Source organism: Myotis brandtii, unplaced genomic scaffold (assembly GCF_000412655.1).
Source record: "Myotis brandtii unplaced genomic scaffold, ASM41265v1 scaffold240, whole genome shotgun sequence".
Classification (NCBI taxonomy): Eukaryota; Metazoa; Chordata; class Mammalia; order Chiroptera; family Vespertilionidae; genus Myotis; species Myotis brandtii.
This window is the reverse complement of record NW_005359064.1, coordinates 1,474,588-1,492,175: the sequence shown is the minus strand read 5'-3', so window position 1 is coordinate 1,492,175 and position 17,588 is coordinate 1,474,588. Positions and strand designations below refer to the sequence as shown.

Genomic DNA, 17,588 nt, shown 5'->3' with positions numbered 1-17,588 from the left:
ATCACTTACTAGCTAGTAATGTAATCTCAGACAAGTTGCCTCCCTAAGTCTGTTTCTTCATTTGTATTGTAAACTACTTGAGAATTAAATGAGAAAATATATAAAACAGAACAGTGCTATCTATGGCACATGCTCAACAATGCTGAGGCAGCACATCTATAATAATAAAAGTGTAACATGCAAATCAACCAAACAGCAGGACGACCATCTGGACGACCACGCTACGTGACACGCACTGGTGCCAGGCCAGCCAAGGCGGGTGTGATGTGATTGGTTGGGGGGCCCACTATCACTCCACCACTGCCCTGCAGAGGGAGGCCCAGGCCACCACCCAAAGGGGCGATCAATGGGGGGGTTCCGCAATTGCCCCAAAGAGGGAGGCCCAGACCACCCTCTGTGGGGTGATCATTGGGGGGCTCTGCGGAACCAGGGAACCGGGGGTATGTGGCAGCAGATGTGGGCAGTACCAGGCCAAGGCGGGTGTGGGAGGTGGGCAGGGCCGTGAGGCAGCCAGGGCTGCAAAGGCCTACCCTTGCCCGAATTTTGTGCATCGGGCCTCTAGTAGTAAATAAAATAGCACCAGCAGGCATAGTAACTTAAAAGTAGATGACTAATATCTATCCCTAACCTAAAGATCTAATATCCTAGGGATATCTTTTTTTCCCAGGTGAATTTTACCATTTCAAAATTCATTTAATTTTCAAAGGGAAAGGTAAGAAAACAACAACAACAAAAACCACCTTATTTTTTGACACATTTTAATGATACAGACCCTGAAAACCCCATTTCAACTAGAACAGCTCTATATTTTATATACTACACCTGTGTAAAATATTTGACTCAAGAAAGGGTTGTTATTTAAAATAAAAAAAAGAAATAAAACACATAAACACATGCCCACTGTATGCCTAGTTGCTGCAACCTACATTTAATCAAAAGAGTCAAACAGAATGGCAAGATTAAACTAGGAGAAAACTATCTAAACTACATTATATCCATTCATCCCCCTCTAAAATTGTTCAGTATTTAACAAAATGTTTTGCAGTACCACCTAGTAATCTTAGACAAGTTACTTAGCCTCCCTAAGTCTGTTTCTTCATTTGTAAACTTGAGAATTAAATGAGAAAATGCTAGAGAAATCATGATTCAATACTATTTTTCCAGTGCCTAGTCAAAAATTGCCTTTAATATTTGTTGAATAAGGAAACATTTTTGAAACTAAAAAGCTGCTTTGAAACTGCTTAGGGTTTAACAGATGTTAAGAACTTCATAGCTAGAACACATTTTTAAATTATCTATTGATTTTATTCCTCCCCCAAATCTTTATTATGAGAATTTGAAAACTATATGTGAATACCATATCCCTACCACCTAGACTGAACAATTTTGAATTTGCCATATTTGCATTATGTACACACATGCTTTGGGGCTATACCATTTGAAAGCAAGTTGCAGACATCATAACACTCCATCCCTAATACTTCAGGAGGCCATTTCCCAAGAATAAGAAAATTTTCTTAAATAACATAATGCCATTTCCACACCTCATTAACTAACAATAATTCCTTTAATAAAATCAAATGTCAAGTCCATATTCAAATCTATCTAACCATCATCAAAATGTGGTAACTGTATTTTCCCTAGGTAGGATCCAATCCAAGTTTATGTGACTATTTCATTTTATCCACTCATCAACTGAGATACATACAAGTTACTAACTGCCTTGCCAAAGACTATACTAAAGACTATACTATATTGAAAGAATCTTTAGCTCTTGGGTAAGTCCATGGGCTACCATATTTAGACTTATTATGCTTCAAAGAAAGCCTTGGCCACTCTAATTCTTGCTTAAATCAAGATCCTCATTATTATGAATAAATTGCAGAATGTTGGGAAAGAGAAAGTTGTTGCCATATTTTTTAAGGACTTTTTTTTAAAGTAGGGGAAATGGAGAAGAAATTTAAATCACTGATCATTAAAATGAAGAATATCACTATAGGGAATGAAAACACCCTAGAAATCTAAAAGGCCGAAGAAATATAATTTCATCTTCATTAAAAAGTTATAGATATCCATTTCAGGCATTATGGCAGAATAACTATCCTGATTGAACTTCCTGTTGTAACAACTACAGGTGCTTTTAAATTTCATCAATATACTGACAAAGAAATACCCAGAAACCAAAACCTCAAAATTCAGGTAGAGAGAAGTGGAACACCAAGCAAATTTGGCTTCAGGATTTCATAGTCTAGAGCAGCAATTTGCAACTGGTGTGCCACAAGAATTTTTTTAAATATGCAATACCTGACTCCTTAGTCAGGGGCACTGAACTCTTTTCCCTTAGGTTGTCAAATAAAAAAAAAATGACAACAGCCAATACAATAATAGCTGTCTGGTGTGAATGAATCAATTATATCCTTTGTGTGTGTTTTTTGGTCAGATTGGCAAAAATATGTATTTTTTGGTATGCTGCAGAATTTTAGTAATTAGTTTATGTGCTATGAGATGAAAAAGGTTGAAAATCACTGGTCTGGAGGGGCAAGGGACAAAGCCCCATGTCACAAGAAACATCCAAATCACATGAAGTTAAGACCCCAAAAAGCTATATCCTCAATATAAGTGTAAACAGAAATTAAACTGTCCCTAAAAAGTCTGCTAGCGTAGAATCTTACACATTGAAGGCTGAGGGAAGGGTGTAAAGAGAGGGTCTCTCTTTTGGGACAGTAGCATTTCCAGGAGCTAGAGAGTAGCAAAGCAAATCTCTTCTTGAAGAATCCACCTTTAATACAGGCCTCTAAGAATTTCCATAAGCAAATTTCTAAGTATGAGCTAACAAGATATTATGAATGAAAACCATGATACAATTAGGGTAGCAGGCAATTAAAAAAAGATAACTAGACTCCACCCACTTGGATATTAAAAACATGTTTAAGGAAAAACTGCAAATTTAAAAATATTTAGAACTAAATGAAGAAAATATTACTTATCAAAACTTGTGAGACCTGGCTAAAACAGTACTAAAAGACAGGTATGATACCACCTCTATAAAATTGTTAGAAAAAGCAATATAGTATTACATTATTAGTGTGACTTACACATATTATTTTACAAGTTTAAAAACATGTACAAGAAGAATATACACTAAATTTATGATAGTAGTTACCTCTGGGAATGAATGGAAAGGAATAGGATTTTTGGTGGTAATGAGAATGGTTTACTTGCATCTGTAGGTTAATCCTACAAATAATAATAAGGATAAAAATAATTTCCTTATGTGGAAAGCATTATTATCTGTTAAATCTTGATAGCTATTTTCTGTATTTGTATGTAAATTAAATTTTTCATAATTTAAAAGTTTTAAAAATATATCATTACCTCCAAGACTTAAATGCAAAAATATTTAAAGATAAATTTTTAAAACCTATCTGATGGGCAATAACGTGGAAGCTAAAATTGACATTTTTATGAAAGGTTTTCCATTCCTATGACATTTTTATGAGTAGGAAGCCAAGAAAGAAACAAACAAAACAAACCCTGGATATTTATGCCAAGTTTCTTCTAAATGCATAATTTAGAAACCAACATTTATAGGACGGGAAAACAAGTATTTTAAACATGACATCATACAGTTTTAATTCATATTAAGTGAAATACTCACATAGTAGTTGTCATTTATTTGAACCATTGGTGCATTTACACAGGCCCCTAAACATTCCACCTCTATAAGAGTGAAAAGTTTGTCAGGTGTAGTCTCTCCAACCTTTATTCCTAAAAATATAAATGATCATTGTAAGGACCAGATTATATTTTTTCCAGTTTTTTTAAACTTATAAATAATTCTTTATTGTTGAAAGTATTACATATGTCCCCCTTTTCTCCCCATTGACCCCCTTCAGCTCGCCCCTGCCCCCCCAGGTTATATTTTAATAGCAATATGATTTAAGAAAAAAAGAAAAGAAAACCAACGACATGTTATGGAGATATACAAAAAATATTTAAGAGCACTAAATTTTTTAAACAAAACAAGTCTGCACAATTATACTAGAAAATTCAAGGATTCCTTAAGTGAACTCGTTCCTTTAAGAACAATCAAATTTCAGGTGACTCATCTCCAGTGTTTGTTGTCAAATAGCAGTAAAACCGACAGTACAATTTTCATTTTGACAGTGATAATTAACCTACTAAAATCATATTGTAAGACTAGTAAAGCCTCAGAAAACTGCTAATATCAAACATCATTAAGAATGTGACGCCCTAGCTGGTTTGGTTCAGTGGATAGAGTGTTGGCCTATGGACTGAAGGGTCCCGGGTTTGATTCTGGTCAAGGGCATGTACCTTGGTTGCAAGCTCCTCCTCAGCCCAGGCCCTGGTCGAGCGCATGCAGGAGGCAACCAATCAATGTGTTTCACATTGATATCTCTCTGTCTTTCCCTCTCTCTTCCATCTCTCTAAAGATCAATCGAAAAATATCCTCGGATAAGGATAAAAAAATAAATTTAAAAATAGAATGAGAGAAAAACAATTACTCTAATATCTTTAGAGAAGGCATTTTGTCAAAATCTGACACAGCAATTCTACTTCCTGTAAATAATCTCAGTATATAGCAGGTATGCAAAGAGGAATATACATAAAAGTAACAGCAAAATAACTTAAGAAATAACAGAAATATGAGGCAGACATACTTATTATGCTGTAGTCAAAAAAAGTACAAAAAGCAAACACAGACACATTACATTTATGTATTTAATAATGAAAACAATATAAAACCTAAAACTAATTATTCAACTATTATCAGAGTTTGTATCTTGAAGGTGGAGGGTAGGATTATGAACAGATTCCTGTTTTATATACTTCAATACTGCTCAAATTTTACTACATCCAAGTACTTTATATTCAGTAACAAAAATTTTTAAAAAAACCAAAAACCTCCTTTTACTTTACTTGATTATGTATAGTTATATGTGCAGTAATGACAGTTTTGTGTGGAAAAATGCCCTTTCAATTTTGTAAATGCTACTATAATAAAACCCCATTTCAAATTTCTCTTCCTGACACATTCTTACTATTTTATTTGTCCAAAGGCTAATTTGAAAGGACCTAAGGATAAGATAGTCACTTTTTACATGCCACATGCTATTATTACACAATGAAACTTAATTTGTAAATAATGAAAACTTTAAAATTCCCAGCTTTTCCAACATACTTAATGACTAGAAAAAGATATGAAAATTCAGCTTTGAGGCTGAGAACTAGGAGTACAAAGTAAGAAATAAATGTAGACAAACAGTAAGACAAAATTTACTCATGAAGTAGAGATCCAATAAGATGACAAAAGTTGGAAAAGTTAGGTAGTAATTGATCAACTCTAGAAAGACAATTATAATTTTCATAAAAGTTATACGTATAATGTGTCCCATACCAAGCTTTTTCTGAATGGCCTCCAGTATGCTGTCAGAGTTTCGAAGCATGCAAGGTGTAGTAGTGCAGATCTGAATGTGATACTTTCCAACTGGCTTTCGATTATACATTGTATAAAAAGTTGCTACTTCATATACTCTCATTGGAGGTACTTCTAAAACTTCTGCAACCTAAAAGTAGTAGGAAATTTTTTAAAAACATAATTATAAGGTTTAATAATTGAGCTTGGTTAAAAGCATATTTTGTTACTGCTTCAATTTGGTAAAAACAGAAAAGTTCTTCAAAAGCAGAAAATATACCTGTATTTCGTATTTGTAAGTATAAATCCTTTAATTTTTACAGACATTTTACACTTACACTACAAAGCCCAGAGGCTAATTAATGGTTACCCCAGCCCTTATCTCTCTGCAAAAGTGTCTTTTTCTCTAAATTTTTAAGTCTCTCATTAAGAATTTCTACTTTGATCATTCAACTCGATATTTTGCAATTTAAAATTTCTAAATAGCAAAAATTTGGTGACCAAACCCTAATAAGTTAAATTATATTTTCAACCTTTCACCAATTTTTCAAAAAGGCCTTGATGTAACTGGTGAAGTATAGTGTGTGCAAATGGTATGGGGATAGAAAAAGTTGAGAATCAAAGCTTACCTACTAGCCTGTATTGGTACGTACATACACACACATACACACACACACACACACCCCTTCAGAACAATCAAACCTTATTATTTCCAATGGATCTTCTGGACTAGTACTACCCAACCTTTCACATCAATGAATTTACAGAAAATACTTGTTTTGATATATTGGGGAGGCAGTGGGGAGGTGAGGGGTGGAGAGTGAAGGGGTGTGGGGGTGGGGGATGTTCAGGACCAAGGGACTCAATATTTGAGCACAACTCTCTCAGTCAGGGCAAGTCTGTTAGAGAAAACAGGTTTTTTAGCTATTTGCTAGGGTTGGTCCACACACAGTCTATCATGACTATAATCCTGGCTACAACTTTCTGGGTGATTTAATATTACCTGATCAGGTCTTAAGATTTGCTATCTGATATTTTTTATACCTCCTGCACACCCCCCACTGGGGATGTGCCCGAAACCAAGGTACATGCCCTTGACCGGAATCGAACCTGGGACCCTTGAGTCCGCAGGCCGATGCTCTATCCGCTGAGCCAAACCAGTCAGGGCTGATATTCTTAAAAATTATGTATATATTCTCGTTTTGACATGAAAGAAGAGCTCATTAAACTGCATTTCTGATGTGTTCTCAGAAGACATCTAAACACAGCTCACCTGTGAAAAGATTAATTTGGTAATACTAAACCAGGTATGTACCTCTAAATCTGGGGAGCTCTCTCAAAATACACATGCTGAAGCCTGAAAATATATGTACTGGAGCCCTACCACTGGGAGTAAGGCCCTGACGTCTACTTTGAAAAAACTTCCCTGGGGCTGCTACTGTGCACCATAGTGATGGTTAAGGAACTAACATGTGAGTTTTTGGATTTTGTTATTGTTGTAAGGCTGGGCTTTTCTTTGGGGTCAGAGAGAAACAGTAATATTAAAAGTCTCAGATGTAAAATGGAAAGAATCTTGATCCTATTCCAGTGATGGCGAACCTTTTGAGCTCGGCGTGTCAGCATTTTGAAAAACCCTAACTTAACTCTGGTGCCGTGTCACATATAGAAATTTTTTGATATTTGCAACCATAGTAAAACAAAGATTTATATTTTTGATATTTGTTTTATATATTTAAATGCCATTTAACAAAGAAAAATCAACCAAAAAAATAAGTTCGCGTGTCACCTCTGACACGCGTGTCATAGGTTCACCATCACTGTTATTCTTTATATGCTATTTTCTGCTTTTACACATACACATCCAATTCGAAATAGGACAGTATTTCTGAAATGTTCTCACATTAGTTTCTCATTTATTTTATTTTGCTCTACTAAATTTGCCATGCTGCAAGACTTTCAACAAGCTTGTCATTATTTAAAAAAATATATTTTTGCTAAAAAGTATCTATGATTTAAAAACATACCTCAATAATTATTTATAAAGTTGGCTATTATAATATAGAAACCAATATAAGTTATTTAGAAACCACCAAAGAAATATGTGATTAATTGAAGAAAAAAACAAACAAACACACATCTGGCTATGTTTACTAACTATGGTACCAACCAAACTTGCTTTATAACATTTTTTCATAGTCAAAAAAATACTAAGGGTCCACAACAGTGTTAAGGTACTATACAAAGCAAGTAAGAGATAAATGAACTAAATAAAAAATCTGCACTTGGGATTCCATTAGATAAATTGAGGACATTCCTACTCTCCAAGAAAGATGACAATGGTAACAGACCAAATAAAATTTAAAAAGTGAAAAGAGAAATAAAGTAGAGCAGAATCACTGTAAGTCAATTAGAAAATGTAGAGAATTAGAAGTAGTTCCCAGCTCTTATAATTTAGAAATCATAACAACACTTAGAAAATATCTACTTAGTTCAAAATCTTCATTGCAGTTGAGGAAGTATGTCCAAAGAAAAATGACTTAACTCAAAGTCAAATATATTTTCCATTACACCACACTTACTAGTTTTGTGATTCTCGTAAGAATCAAATACCGTATATGGTTTTGTATAAGCACTTTGTAAACTATACACTTTAACATAATACCACACAAATGTAGTTATATTAATAGAATAGGAATAAACTTGATATTTGGATTAGTACTGAAAATACAATTAGTAAAAGAAACCTGAAATCTTGAATATGTATGAATAGACTAACTTCATTTAAATGGGTCACTCATAACATTTCTGTGGGTTGCTGATTCCAAGGTGCCACAATCAAGTTTCATATATCATATATTGTATAGGTTTTTGTTAAAGCCTGTCACCAAAGATAAAAATATTATAAAGATTCACCATTAGCTATAAGCAGATCCTTTTTTCTTTAATTCTGGTGTTTAAATAGTACATTGATTTTCAGAATATCTTGATAGCAAATTATACACATTTGGGATCTTTTATCTGTAGTATGACCAAAAAGAAGGGAAAAAAAGAAAACCTCATTTTAATGCTTTTACTATTTCTTACAAGGATAAAAAAACTCTACTTTTTCTGTGTTACTAAGGGAACCAACAAAAACATGTAATTTGAGAAAACATAAATAATTAAAGGACTTCAAACTCTTATATTTTGACATTAATGACTGTCAGAGGAATTTCTATACAAGAAAGTTCACATACAATCTCCTTTTTTTGAACTAAGGCAAAAATGAATTCAGTACCTTGTTCATAGCAGAGATAGGCAGCCATCCATTCTGTCTTTGAGCCAAATCTAAGACTGGAAGCACAGCTGCTGCTTTATGCCCTTCTGGATAGTTTTTTACAATCGCCTCTATCCTCTGTATCAAAGGAAAAGCACCCGTTTTTATAAATCTGGAAGATACTAAATATTTTGTACCATTAATTATAACATTAATTTATCATACCTTATAGTTTTCTGGTGTGAAATCAAATGGAGTATCTGGGTTATTCTCAGGAGTATCTCTGTGCTATACAAAAGGAAAAAAATATTTTCCAAAATGATCAAAATTCCTCAAAAGTGTGAATAATTTTGCACATTACTGTTGCTCATTTAATCTCTTCACTTTATTTTCAACACAATACAAATCAATCTATCCTTGCATCAAAAAGAATGGCTAAACTAATTAGTAAATACACATGTGATGAGTATGATTACCCAAGTAATGTTAGCAGAACTCAAAATTTTAGACAGTTTTAGAAATTACCATTTAATGGTTTAAGAGAAGTAGCTTTAGGACCAAAAAACAAAGGGTTATCCAACTTGATTAGAGGATAGGATCTTCAAATGTAATTACCAAAACATTACTAATTATTGGAAGCTTTATGAAGACAGAATTTTCAGTGTGAACATACGTGTATTTTTCCAAAGAGAGTGTATCAAATTGTCAAAGGGATTCACTTACTTTAGGGAAGGTACAAAAGCCTTCTCCACGTAACAGAAACTAGCCAACAGCTAGTTTTCTGTAATAAAAACTAGCCAACAGCAAGAAGCTTTATTTTTTCTCCATAAAAAAGCAAGCCCTCTTTAAAAACTGACAAGAAATGGCATGTCAACAGGAAATCAAATGAGTCACACTAAGATTAACACTTACAATGATTAATGTTTTGTACGTAAGGTGAACACAGAACTGAATCTCTTAATATGTTAACTCTCAGTTCTTTTTCAAAGACACACAAGAAAAAAGAAAATTAAAACTTTGGACAATGATCTCAAACACATGGCATATTTGATATGTCTTTAGACAAAGATGATAAAATATAAAGCAGAAATCTACTTATTGATAGTATGCCAACTAACATTAAGATTCAGCTTGGGAATAACTCAGTTTACAAGACTATACCACTAACTCTAAATCATCCTAGTCCAGTAAATTGCCTTTGAACAACACCAGATTAATTCCTGAACACTGTACCTTTGCCAGAGAAGAGGGATAAATTATCTTATATTTTCTGAAATTGTGCAACTAAGCTAGGGAGTTCACTGACCTTTACCTGTAGTTAACCCTGGGAACCAAAAATACAAAGGCCAACTACCAACGTATTCATTCTATTACTAAAATCTGTAAGTTTCAAACTAGTGCCATTTTGGGATTCCCCAAGTTGCAGCCTCAGAATCTTCAGTGAACCAAAATGACTGAGTTTTAAGAATTCAAAGTGTGAAATTGGGTTAAGGCTCATTCATAGTAATTTCACCGAATAATAATCTAAATTATTATTCTTAGATTTGCTCTGGTACCAATTTAAACTTGAGAAGTTCAACGGGAACCACATATATCTTTTTAAAAGTAGTGAATTCAATTATCTATATTTAAATTCCCACAATGGCCAGGATATACTAAAGACATGGCTATTTAAGATATTTTGGATTATTATAACAAAGTTACCCAAATTTTCAAGTTCCACAATGGCCAGGATATACTAAAGACATGGCTATTTAGGATTATTATAACAAAGTTACCCAAATTTTCAAGTCTTTTCATTCTGAAGAAATCTAAGTTAATTACTTACCACAAATAAGGCTCCTCCAGCTCCATTTTGCACAGATGTCTTATGCAAATTCCTTATATGTCTTCCCTAAAATTTTAAGAAAATTTTGTAAATCACAAGCCTTAAGAAATTTTTCATATGGAAATACTTTAAGATCCATACTAAAAACAATAGAATCAACTTACAGAAGTAAAAGATCTTAAGAGTTATAGTCTACTACAGTACATCCTGCCCATTCTATTTTAGGAGAGGTATAAAAAAGCAGAGGTCCAAAGGTAAGGTTATTTACTTGCCTAAGGTCACACATAGAGTTAGTGGAAGAGCCAGGATCAAACCCAGTCATGTATCCTTTCTACAACACTCTGTTAGCATACATTTGAAGAGTTAATATACCATTAACTTACAGGCTTTCACTTTTGTGTGAATCAAGTTGGAGGCCAGCTTTCATTTAGTGTGGATATTCATAAACATGTTTTCATTCTGTACAAATGACTCATATACTCTGTATTAATGAGTCAACTGCATCCTCCTTTTCAATTCTTTACTAAATTAGTTTAAAAACTCCAGCCATAAAAAGTTTCAGAAAGCTGCTTATGATGGATGCTCTATAGACTGACCATGCTCAATTGTTTGGAAGAAACCCATTTGAATCCCCTCTCCTTTGCATTTCATTTCTCTTTGCTCTGTTGCTTCTCCTATCATTCCTACCTTCTCCACCTCTCCCCCTCCCAACACCCACTCCCCCCCCAAAGCAATTCAACTGTGGTTCAGAAATCCTCCAATGTCTGAGTTCTACTAAACACAGATGGTAGAACATTGGATTACCAAGCATGGAACTGGCGAAGAGTTGGACAATTCAAAGAAGGCAAACATAACAGAAGTACAGGTAGTGATATAACACAATCATATATTTACCTGTTCCTGATAGTTAAATTTATTAGCCATCATAGTTATGTAATTCTGCGATTTAATCCCAAATAACTGCTTCTCTACAGAAAGGATTCATAGATTTGTCATATACTTCTACAAATAGGTAGGTTCTGCACCTTTTCACCTCTGAAATTTTCAAATACGTTTGCCTACTATATCGATCCCCAAGGAAACCTAATAACTTTTTTATGCAGAGAAATGCCATATTATGATTACATTTTGTTTCCTATCTTTATGTCAATTTGCTATTCATGACAACTTTTAAAAAATTATGCCTCACCTTGCTTAAAAAAAAAAGTAACAAAATATTTCTTTTAACCCAATGGTAATTCAGCTTTAGACAGTCATTACAGACAGTGGCTTAAACTATGATCATGAAAAACATTCCACGATCCCCTTCTCTCACTTACTCTCTCTCATTTTAGATAGTCACCAAGTCCTACCCATTCTACCTAAACAACTTTTAAATTCTGTTTTTCATACTACTTCATGTTTCTTACAACTATCCCCAGTTCAAACTCTTTTCATTTCCCTCTTAGATTACCGCAATAGCCTTCTGTCTCTTGCCTTGCAATCTCACCCTTCTCCACATCTCCAGAGATTTTTGTCCTAAAATTATGATGGGGGAGAAGGAGGTGGCTGCGGTGGGGATCAATCTAAACTCACTGCCTACAGAATAAAATCTAAACTCTGTGGTATGACATACCAAAGGCCTCTACTCTGTGACCTATTCCAGTCTCACCTTCCACAGCAGGTTATTCTTGTCCATAGTGTCATGCTCTCTCACATTCACTGTCCTTGTACATGGAGCTACCTGTACTGACAATGTTATGCCACCCTATACCTCCCTCATCCATCATGACCAAGGTTAACCTCCTCCTCTTATCTCTCTAAGGCCCCTGAACCAGAGTCTCTCTTCCCTAAGCAAAGTGAAACCACTATATAGCACCTATTAAATTTAAAACTTCACCATCCACACCAACTTTCCTCAGTAAACTTGAGCGATTTCAGAAAGGTAGGTTAAAAAAAAATTTTTTTTAAATAGGACTTGCAAACAAACCCAGTTCAGGCTTATTCTATGTAATGTTGGGCACATTTGCTTGGGCATCTTCAGATTCTCACCTACAAAATGGGATAACACCCAGCAAAGTATCCCACATATAAAGTTGTTTTCCTTCTCCCCCAACAAGGCAAAGCAAAAAGTGTTTGAACATGGTCCTTAATGTTTACTGAAAGAAATTTCCTGATTTATAACATGCTTCCTGACCTGACTCCAAAAGTGGTGAGTCAAGGTTTCCCAATGGAAAACCAGACCAACATGGTAAATGAACCTACAATTTATTACCAAATGTACTGCACTGATATTAAACAGTGCTAAAGAGAGGGAAGTTCAGCTATTTAGATATTTGAAATGGAGACTGAGTTCACATATCCAGTAGAAAGATCTGAATTTGTAGAATGCCAAAAATGGCCTACTGAACCTCACTGAATACTTAAAAATCTGTCATTTTCTCTTTCCCTTAAATTGTTTAAGACTGAAAAAAGAAATTGTTTAAGGCTGTGTTAGGCAGAATAATAATGCCTCAAAGATACCCATGTCCTAATTCTGGGGAGCTGTGAATATGTTAATATACACAGCAAAGGAGCTGGAATTAAGGTTGCTAATCAGTTCACCTTAAAATAGGGAGATCATTCTGGATAATCAAAGTCCAAGGTAATCACAGGGGCCCTTAAAATTTGGAAGAGGGAGCAAAGTCAGAAAAGGATATGTGACAAATGGCAGAAGCAAGGTCAGAGTGGTATGACATGACATGACATGAGAAACTCCTCGGCCCTTGCTGGCTTTGAAGATGGAAGAGGGCCATCATCCAACAAATGAGAGCAGCTTCTAGAAGCTGGAAAAGCTAAGAAAACAGATTCTCCCCTAGAGTCTCCAGAGAGAAGTGTACCTTGATTTTAGACCATGTCAGACTTTTAACCTACAGAATCATAAGACAGCAAATTTGTGTTGTGTTATGTCACCAAGCTTGTGGTAATTTGTTACAGCAGCAATAGAAAATTAACACAAATGCCTTTTTTCTTTTTACTTTTAAGAACTTTAGAATCTTTAAGGCAAAATGGAGATACCTTGGGACATTGCAAAATCAGGTTTAAAAATCAACAAATAGGTCTAGAGACGTGGAAGCATGGAACAGATTCACAGATCTCAAGGGAAGGAAGTAAATTAAGAAAAGCAATATATAAAAAATGAATCTCTAATGGAATGAGAGCATTTCATTCTATAAAACTTAAAATTTAGAAAGAAAAATGCCACCACAGAAGGTTCTACTTCTAGTGTAGTTGAATAGCTATTATCAGTCCAAACCACTGAGTAACAATTACAAACTCTGGACGAAATATTTCTTTTAAAAAATAAGAGAACAAAAAACTTTCTGAAAGCACTGGAGAAAAACCAAATGCATGCAGACACAGGAGGGAGGGGAAGCCTATACTTAGAAGACAAGTGAGTTGTTGTTTTTTCCTTACATCTTTTAGCCTGAAGGCACGCCCTCAACAGTACAGGGCAGTAAACCCCTAAGGGAAAAACCTGCAACCTTAATGGTATGAACAAACACAGGTGAGTTTGGGACAATCACAGGCACGGGAAAGTGGGAAATCCCAAAAAAGGAATAGCGAGGAGAAAACCCAAATTCTGTGGATGACCCCAAATCATTCATGCTCATGAGGCAGATTCCAAGCAGCTCTGGTAAAAGAACTAAACCAATATCTGAGTTGCTGCCCTCAAGGGAGTTGAATTGCAGTTTGAGTTCAATTACATTAACTGCTTACAACAACTCTTTGGAGGAATTAACAAAATCTAAAGCCTCTATGACATACCATCCTCAATCCAAAATCACTCAACATAAAAAACAAACAAACAATAACAACAAAAAACCCACATGCGCATACACACAAAAGAAAACAATCCATTTTCAAGAAAAAAATCAATGGATATTACCAGATTCAAAACAGCTGCAACTCTGCTTAAGGACATAAAGAAAAATATCAATGACTGAAAAGACAGAAATAGAAACCATAAAAATGAAACATGAAAATTCTAAAACTGAAAACACAATCCCTGAAAACACCACAACCCTCTCACCCCTACAAAACTAAGTACTGGCTTAGGTGTGAGGCATTAATGAGCTGTATACAGTGGTGTCAACATTACAGAAAGCCACAGGCAGTTACTAAAGGAAAGAAGAAAAGTCTATTCTGAGTACCTATTCATCCATTATTCATAATTTTTAGGCAATTCTTGACAATCACTCAAGGTATTAGTGCACTTTACAGAAAAGAAAATGAGGATCAAAGAGATTAAGAAATATGGCTCAGGTTATAGAAGTAGTGTCTTCCAAGCAATTCTAGACACAGTACTAAGTTCTTCATATTTTTTAAGCAATGATGAGCTGAAAAGCCTGTTGCTGAAGAAAACAGCAGCTAGCTAACAAAGCATAAATTATAACAGAATAAGCAATGTAAATGGTTTGAAAATGTAAATGGTTTCTTTAAAGGTTTCTCTTTTAGGAAAGCAATTTTATTAGGAACCTCTTTATTCATACTTTTCCTGATTTTTCCTAGGTCATCTGATATCCCACTATTTGTAAAATATTAGAAGACGGACCTAGTTATATAAATTATAGAACATACAATGGAATGCTATGCAGCATTAAAAATGACCGTATAAAATGTCTGCTGATAAGGAAAGCTGATCAAAACGTATTATGAGGAATAAAACAGGCTACAAAATTGTGAACAATATCACTTGATTTTTTTAAAGTTCTGTTAAGGTCTATTAATTGCAGACTTCAAAATGTTAAACATTTTGGTAATTTCCAAGTTGAGACTATGGGTGATTTTCATTTTTTGAGCTTATTCTATTTGCTGTTCTTAATATTCTATTTTTCTGACAATATGTTACTTGTGTAATTAAAAAATTAAACTTGTAAATCACACCATCATGCTGTATACCTTAAACTTCTACAGTAATGTATGTTGATTATTTCTCAATAAAATTGAGGGGAAAATGAACAAAAAAATTAAACTTATTCATCAACTCAACAAATATTTACTAGGTACATACTACATACCAGGTAATGATTAATAAAAAAAAGAGAAAGTTGCCAAAGTTAACATAAAACAATGTGATTTGCCTGGCTGGTGTTGCTCAGTGGTTGAGTGTCGACCTATGACCAGGAGGTCACGGTTCGATTCCCAGTCAGGGCACATGCCCAGGTTTCGGTCTTGATCCCCAGTGTGGGGCATGTAGGAGGCAGCCGATCAATGATTCTCTCTCATCATTGATGTTTCTATCTCTCTCTCTCCTTCTCCATTCCTCCCTCAAATCAATAAAAATATATATTAAATAAAAAAAACAATTTGATTTTCTTCCACTACCTTAAGTTTTTTTTTCAGTTAACACTGTTTTTCAATTTACACCCTCTAACCTCTTCCCTCAAAAACAAAAGAAACCAAAATCTATCTGTACTCTATATCCTTTCTACTAGTAGACAAGGTCTGATCCTCATTAGTCTCACCTGGGGTTCTGCAAGAGCCTCTAATCTGGTCTCCCTGCCTTTGGCTCCCATCAAACCTATTTATTTTCCTTTCAGTCCCATCCAGAGATCCATCCAAGGCAGAAACCTGACCATGTCCCTCTGCCCCTCTAAAACCTTTCACTGATTCTTCACTGCCTCTAAGATAAAATCAAATTCTTCAGGACAGCAGGAAAGGACCTCCAAGATCTGGGCCCTGCCACCTCTCTCATTTCATCTCGGAACTCACCTTACCTCCCAACAATGGAGTCTAGCAACACAGCTTGTGCTTCTCATACCTTCAAGCTTTCTCTTGCCAACTATCAATAGTCTTTTCTCGCATTGTCTTTCCTCTTATACAAGACTATTAACGCCACAAGAACAGGGGCTGTCTAAATCTGATTATGTAAAATGGGGAAATCAGAGTACCAACCTCACAAACGAGATTTAGAACGTAAATATTTAACACAGTGCTTGGCACATAGAACGTAGTCACCAAGTGTCACCTATCCTCCTTACCCACATTGTTACCTGGAGTCCATCAGTGTATGACCCACCGTGGGACCACAAACGTTTATTAAAAGACTAAACTCTGCAAATTACAATATTCCCATTTTACAACTGAGGAAACTGAGAAAAATAACAGCCAAAGTCACAAAGCGAAAAACGCCGTGAGGTCACCATGCAAACTCTGGTGTCGCCCTAAAGCCCTGAGCTCATTCTACACTCCTGGGCGCTATCTACATCCCTCTCTTCCGCTGCGAACTGACCAACCCTTCTATTTTACTGCAGAGACAAAAAGGCTGCGTTCTTTCCAGTAAATGCCCTGTGGTTACAATTTCTGGGATCTGCATTTTAAGTGAATTTGAATGTTGCAACCTTTCTGAGATTCCACTTCTTGGCCTAAAATGAGATGCAGTTGGATCTCAAAACCACCATTCAAGCTCTAAAATCCTGCTGTGCAGTATTTGTGCCGCTGTTCTTTTACGTCGTTCGATACGACGTGCCGAACTTCTCCGATATGCAAGGCACAAAGAAAGCACTGTGGTCGCCCTTCTCTTGGCCTCGGGAGACGCTCCTAAACCAAGCAAGCCAGACCTACAACCCAGAGTTCTCTCCAGAACAATGCGGCCCGACGGCCACAAGGGCACCGGGCTCGCCGTGCAAGCTGCCCCCTTTGGGAGCACGGGCACTAGGCCGACCCAGGCGCTAGAGTGAGACAGGGCAAAACACAACACCGAGCGGCCCTCCTGCATCCTCTTCTTCACAAAATCAGGCGGACACTTCCCCGTCCTGTAGAGGAGGCCACGCACCCGCCTCCGTTAAATCTGCCGACCCTCCCTCGGAGCTCCTCGCTGCAGCAACCTCTCCGGGGAGAGGGCGAAGGCCGCAGTGTCCTTGCCGCCGCCTGAAGGCTTGCCCGGGGCCCAGGGCTCTCGTGTGCTCACCACCAAAGAGGCAAGGAGAGAGGGAGAAGGGCGGCGCCAGTGCCCGGGCTCATTCCGAGCCTCCTTACCCACTGGGCGGTGAGGCCAGCCGCCCGGGCCCGGAACGCCGCGGCGAGGAACATGGCGGACCAAACTG

The 17,588-nt window shown here is 36.0% G+C and overlaps 1 protein-coding gene across 1 annotated transcript in view; it reads right to left on the bottom strand.

The window, feature by feature from the left end:
- NDUFV2 (NADH dehydrogenase (ubiquinone) flavoprotein 2, 24kDa) overlaps positions 1–17,582 on the bottom strand; it is a 22,188-nt gene extending 4,606 nt beyond the window's left edge. The window contains exons 1-6 of the mRNA XM_005866891.1: positions 17,521–17,582; positions 10,522–10,587; positions 8,919–8,981; positions 8,715–8,831; positions 5,420–5,588; positions 3,659–3,768 (exon numbers count right to left, since the gene is read on the bottom strand). Coding sequence (XP_005866953.1) covers positions 3,659–3,768; positions 5,420–5,588; positions 8,715–8,831; positions 8,919–8,981; positions 10,522–10,587; positions 17,521–17,574 — 579 coding nt within the window. The 5' untranslated portion in view covers positions 17,575–17,582. The remainder of the gene's footprint in view (positions 1–3,658; positions 3,769–5,419; positions 5,589–8,714; positions 8,832–8,918; positions 8,982–10,521; positions 10,588–17,520) is intronic.
- Between the last annotated feature and the right edge of the window lie 6 nt (positions 17,583–17,588).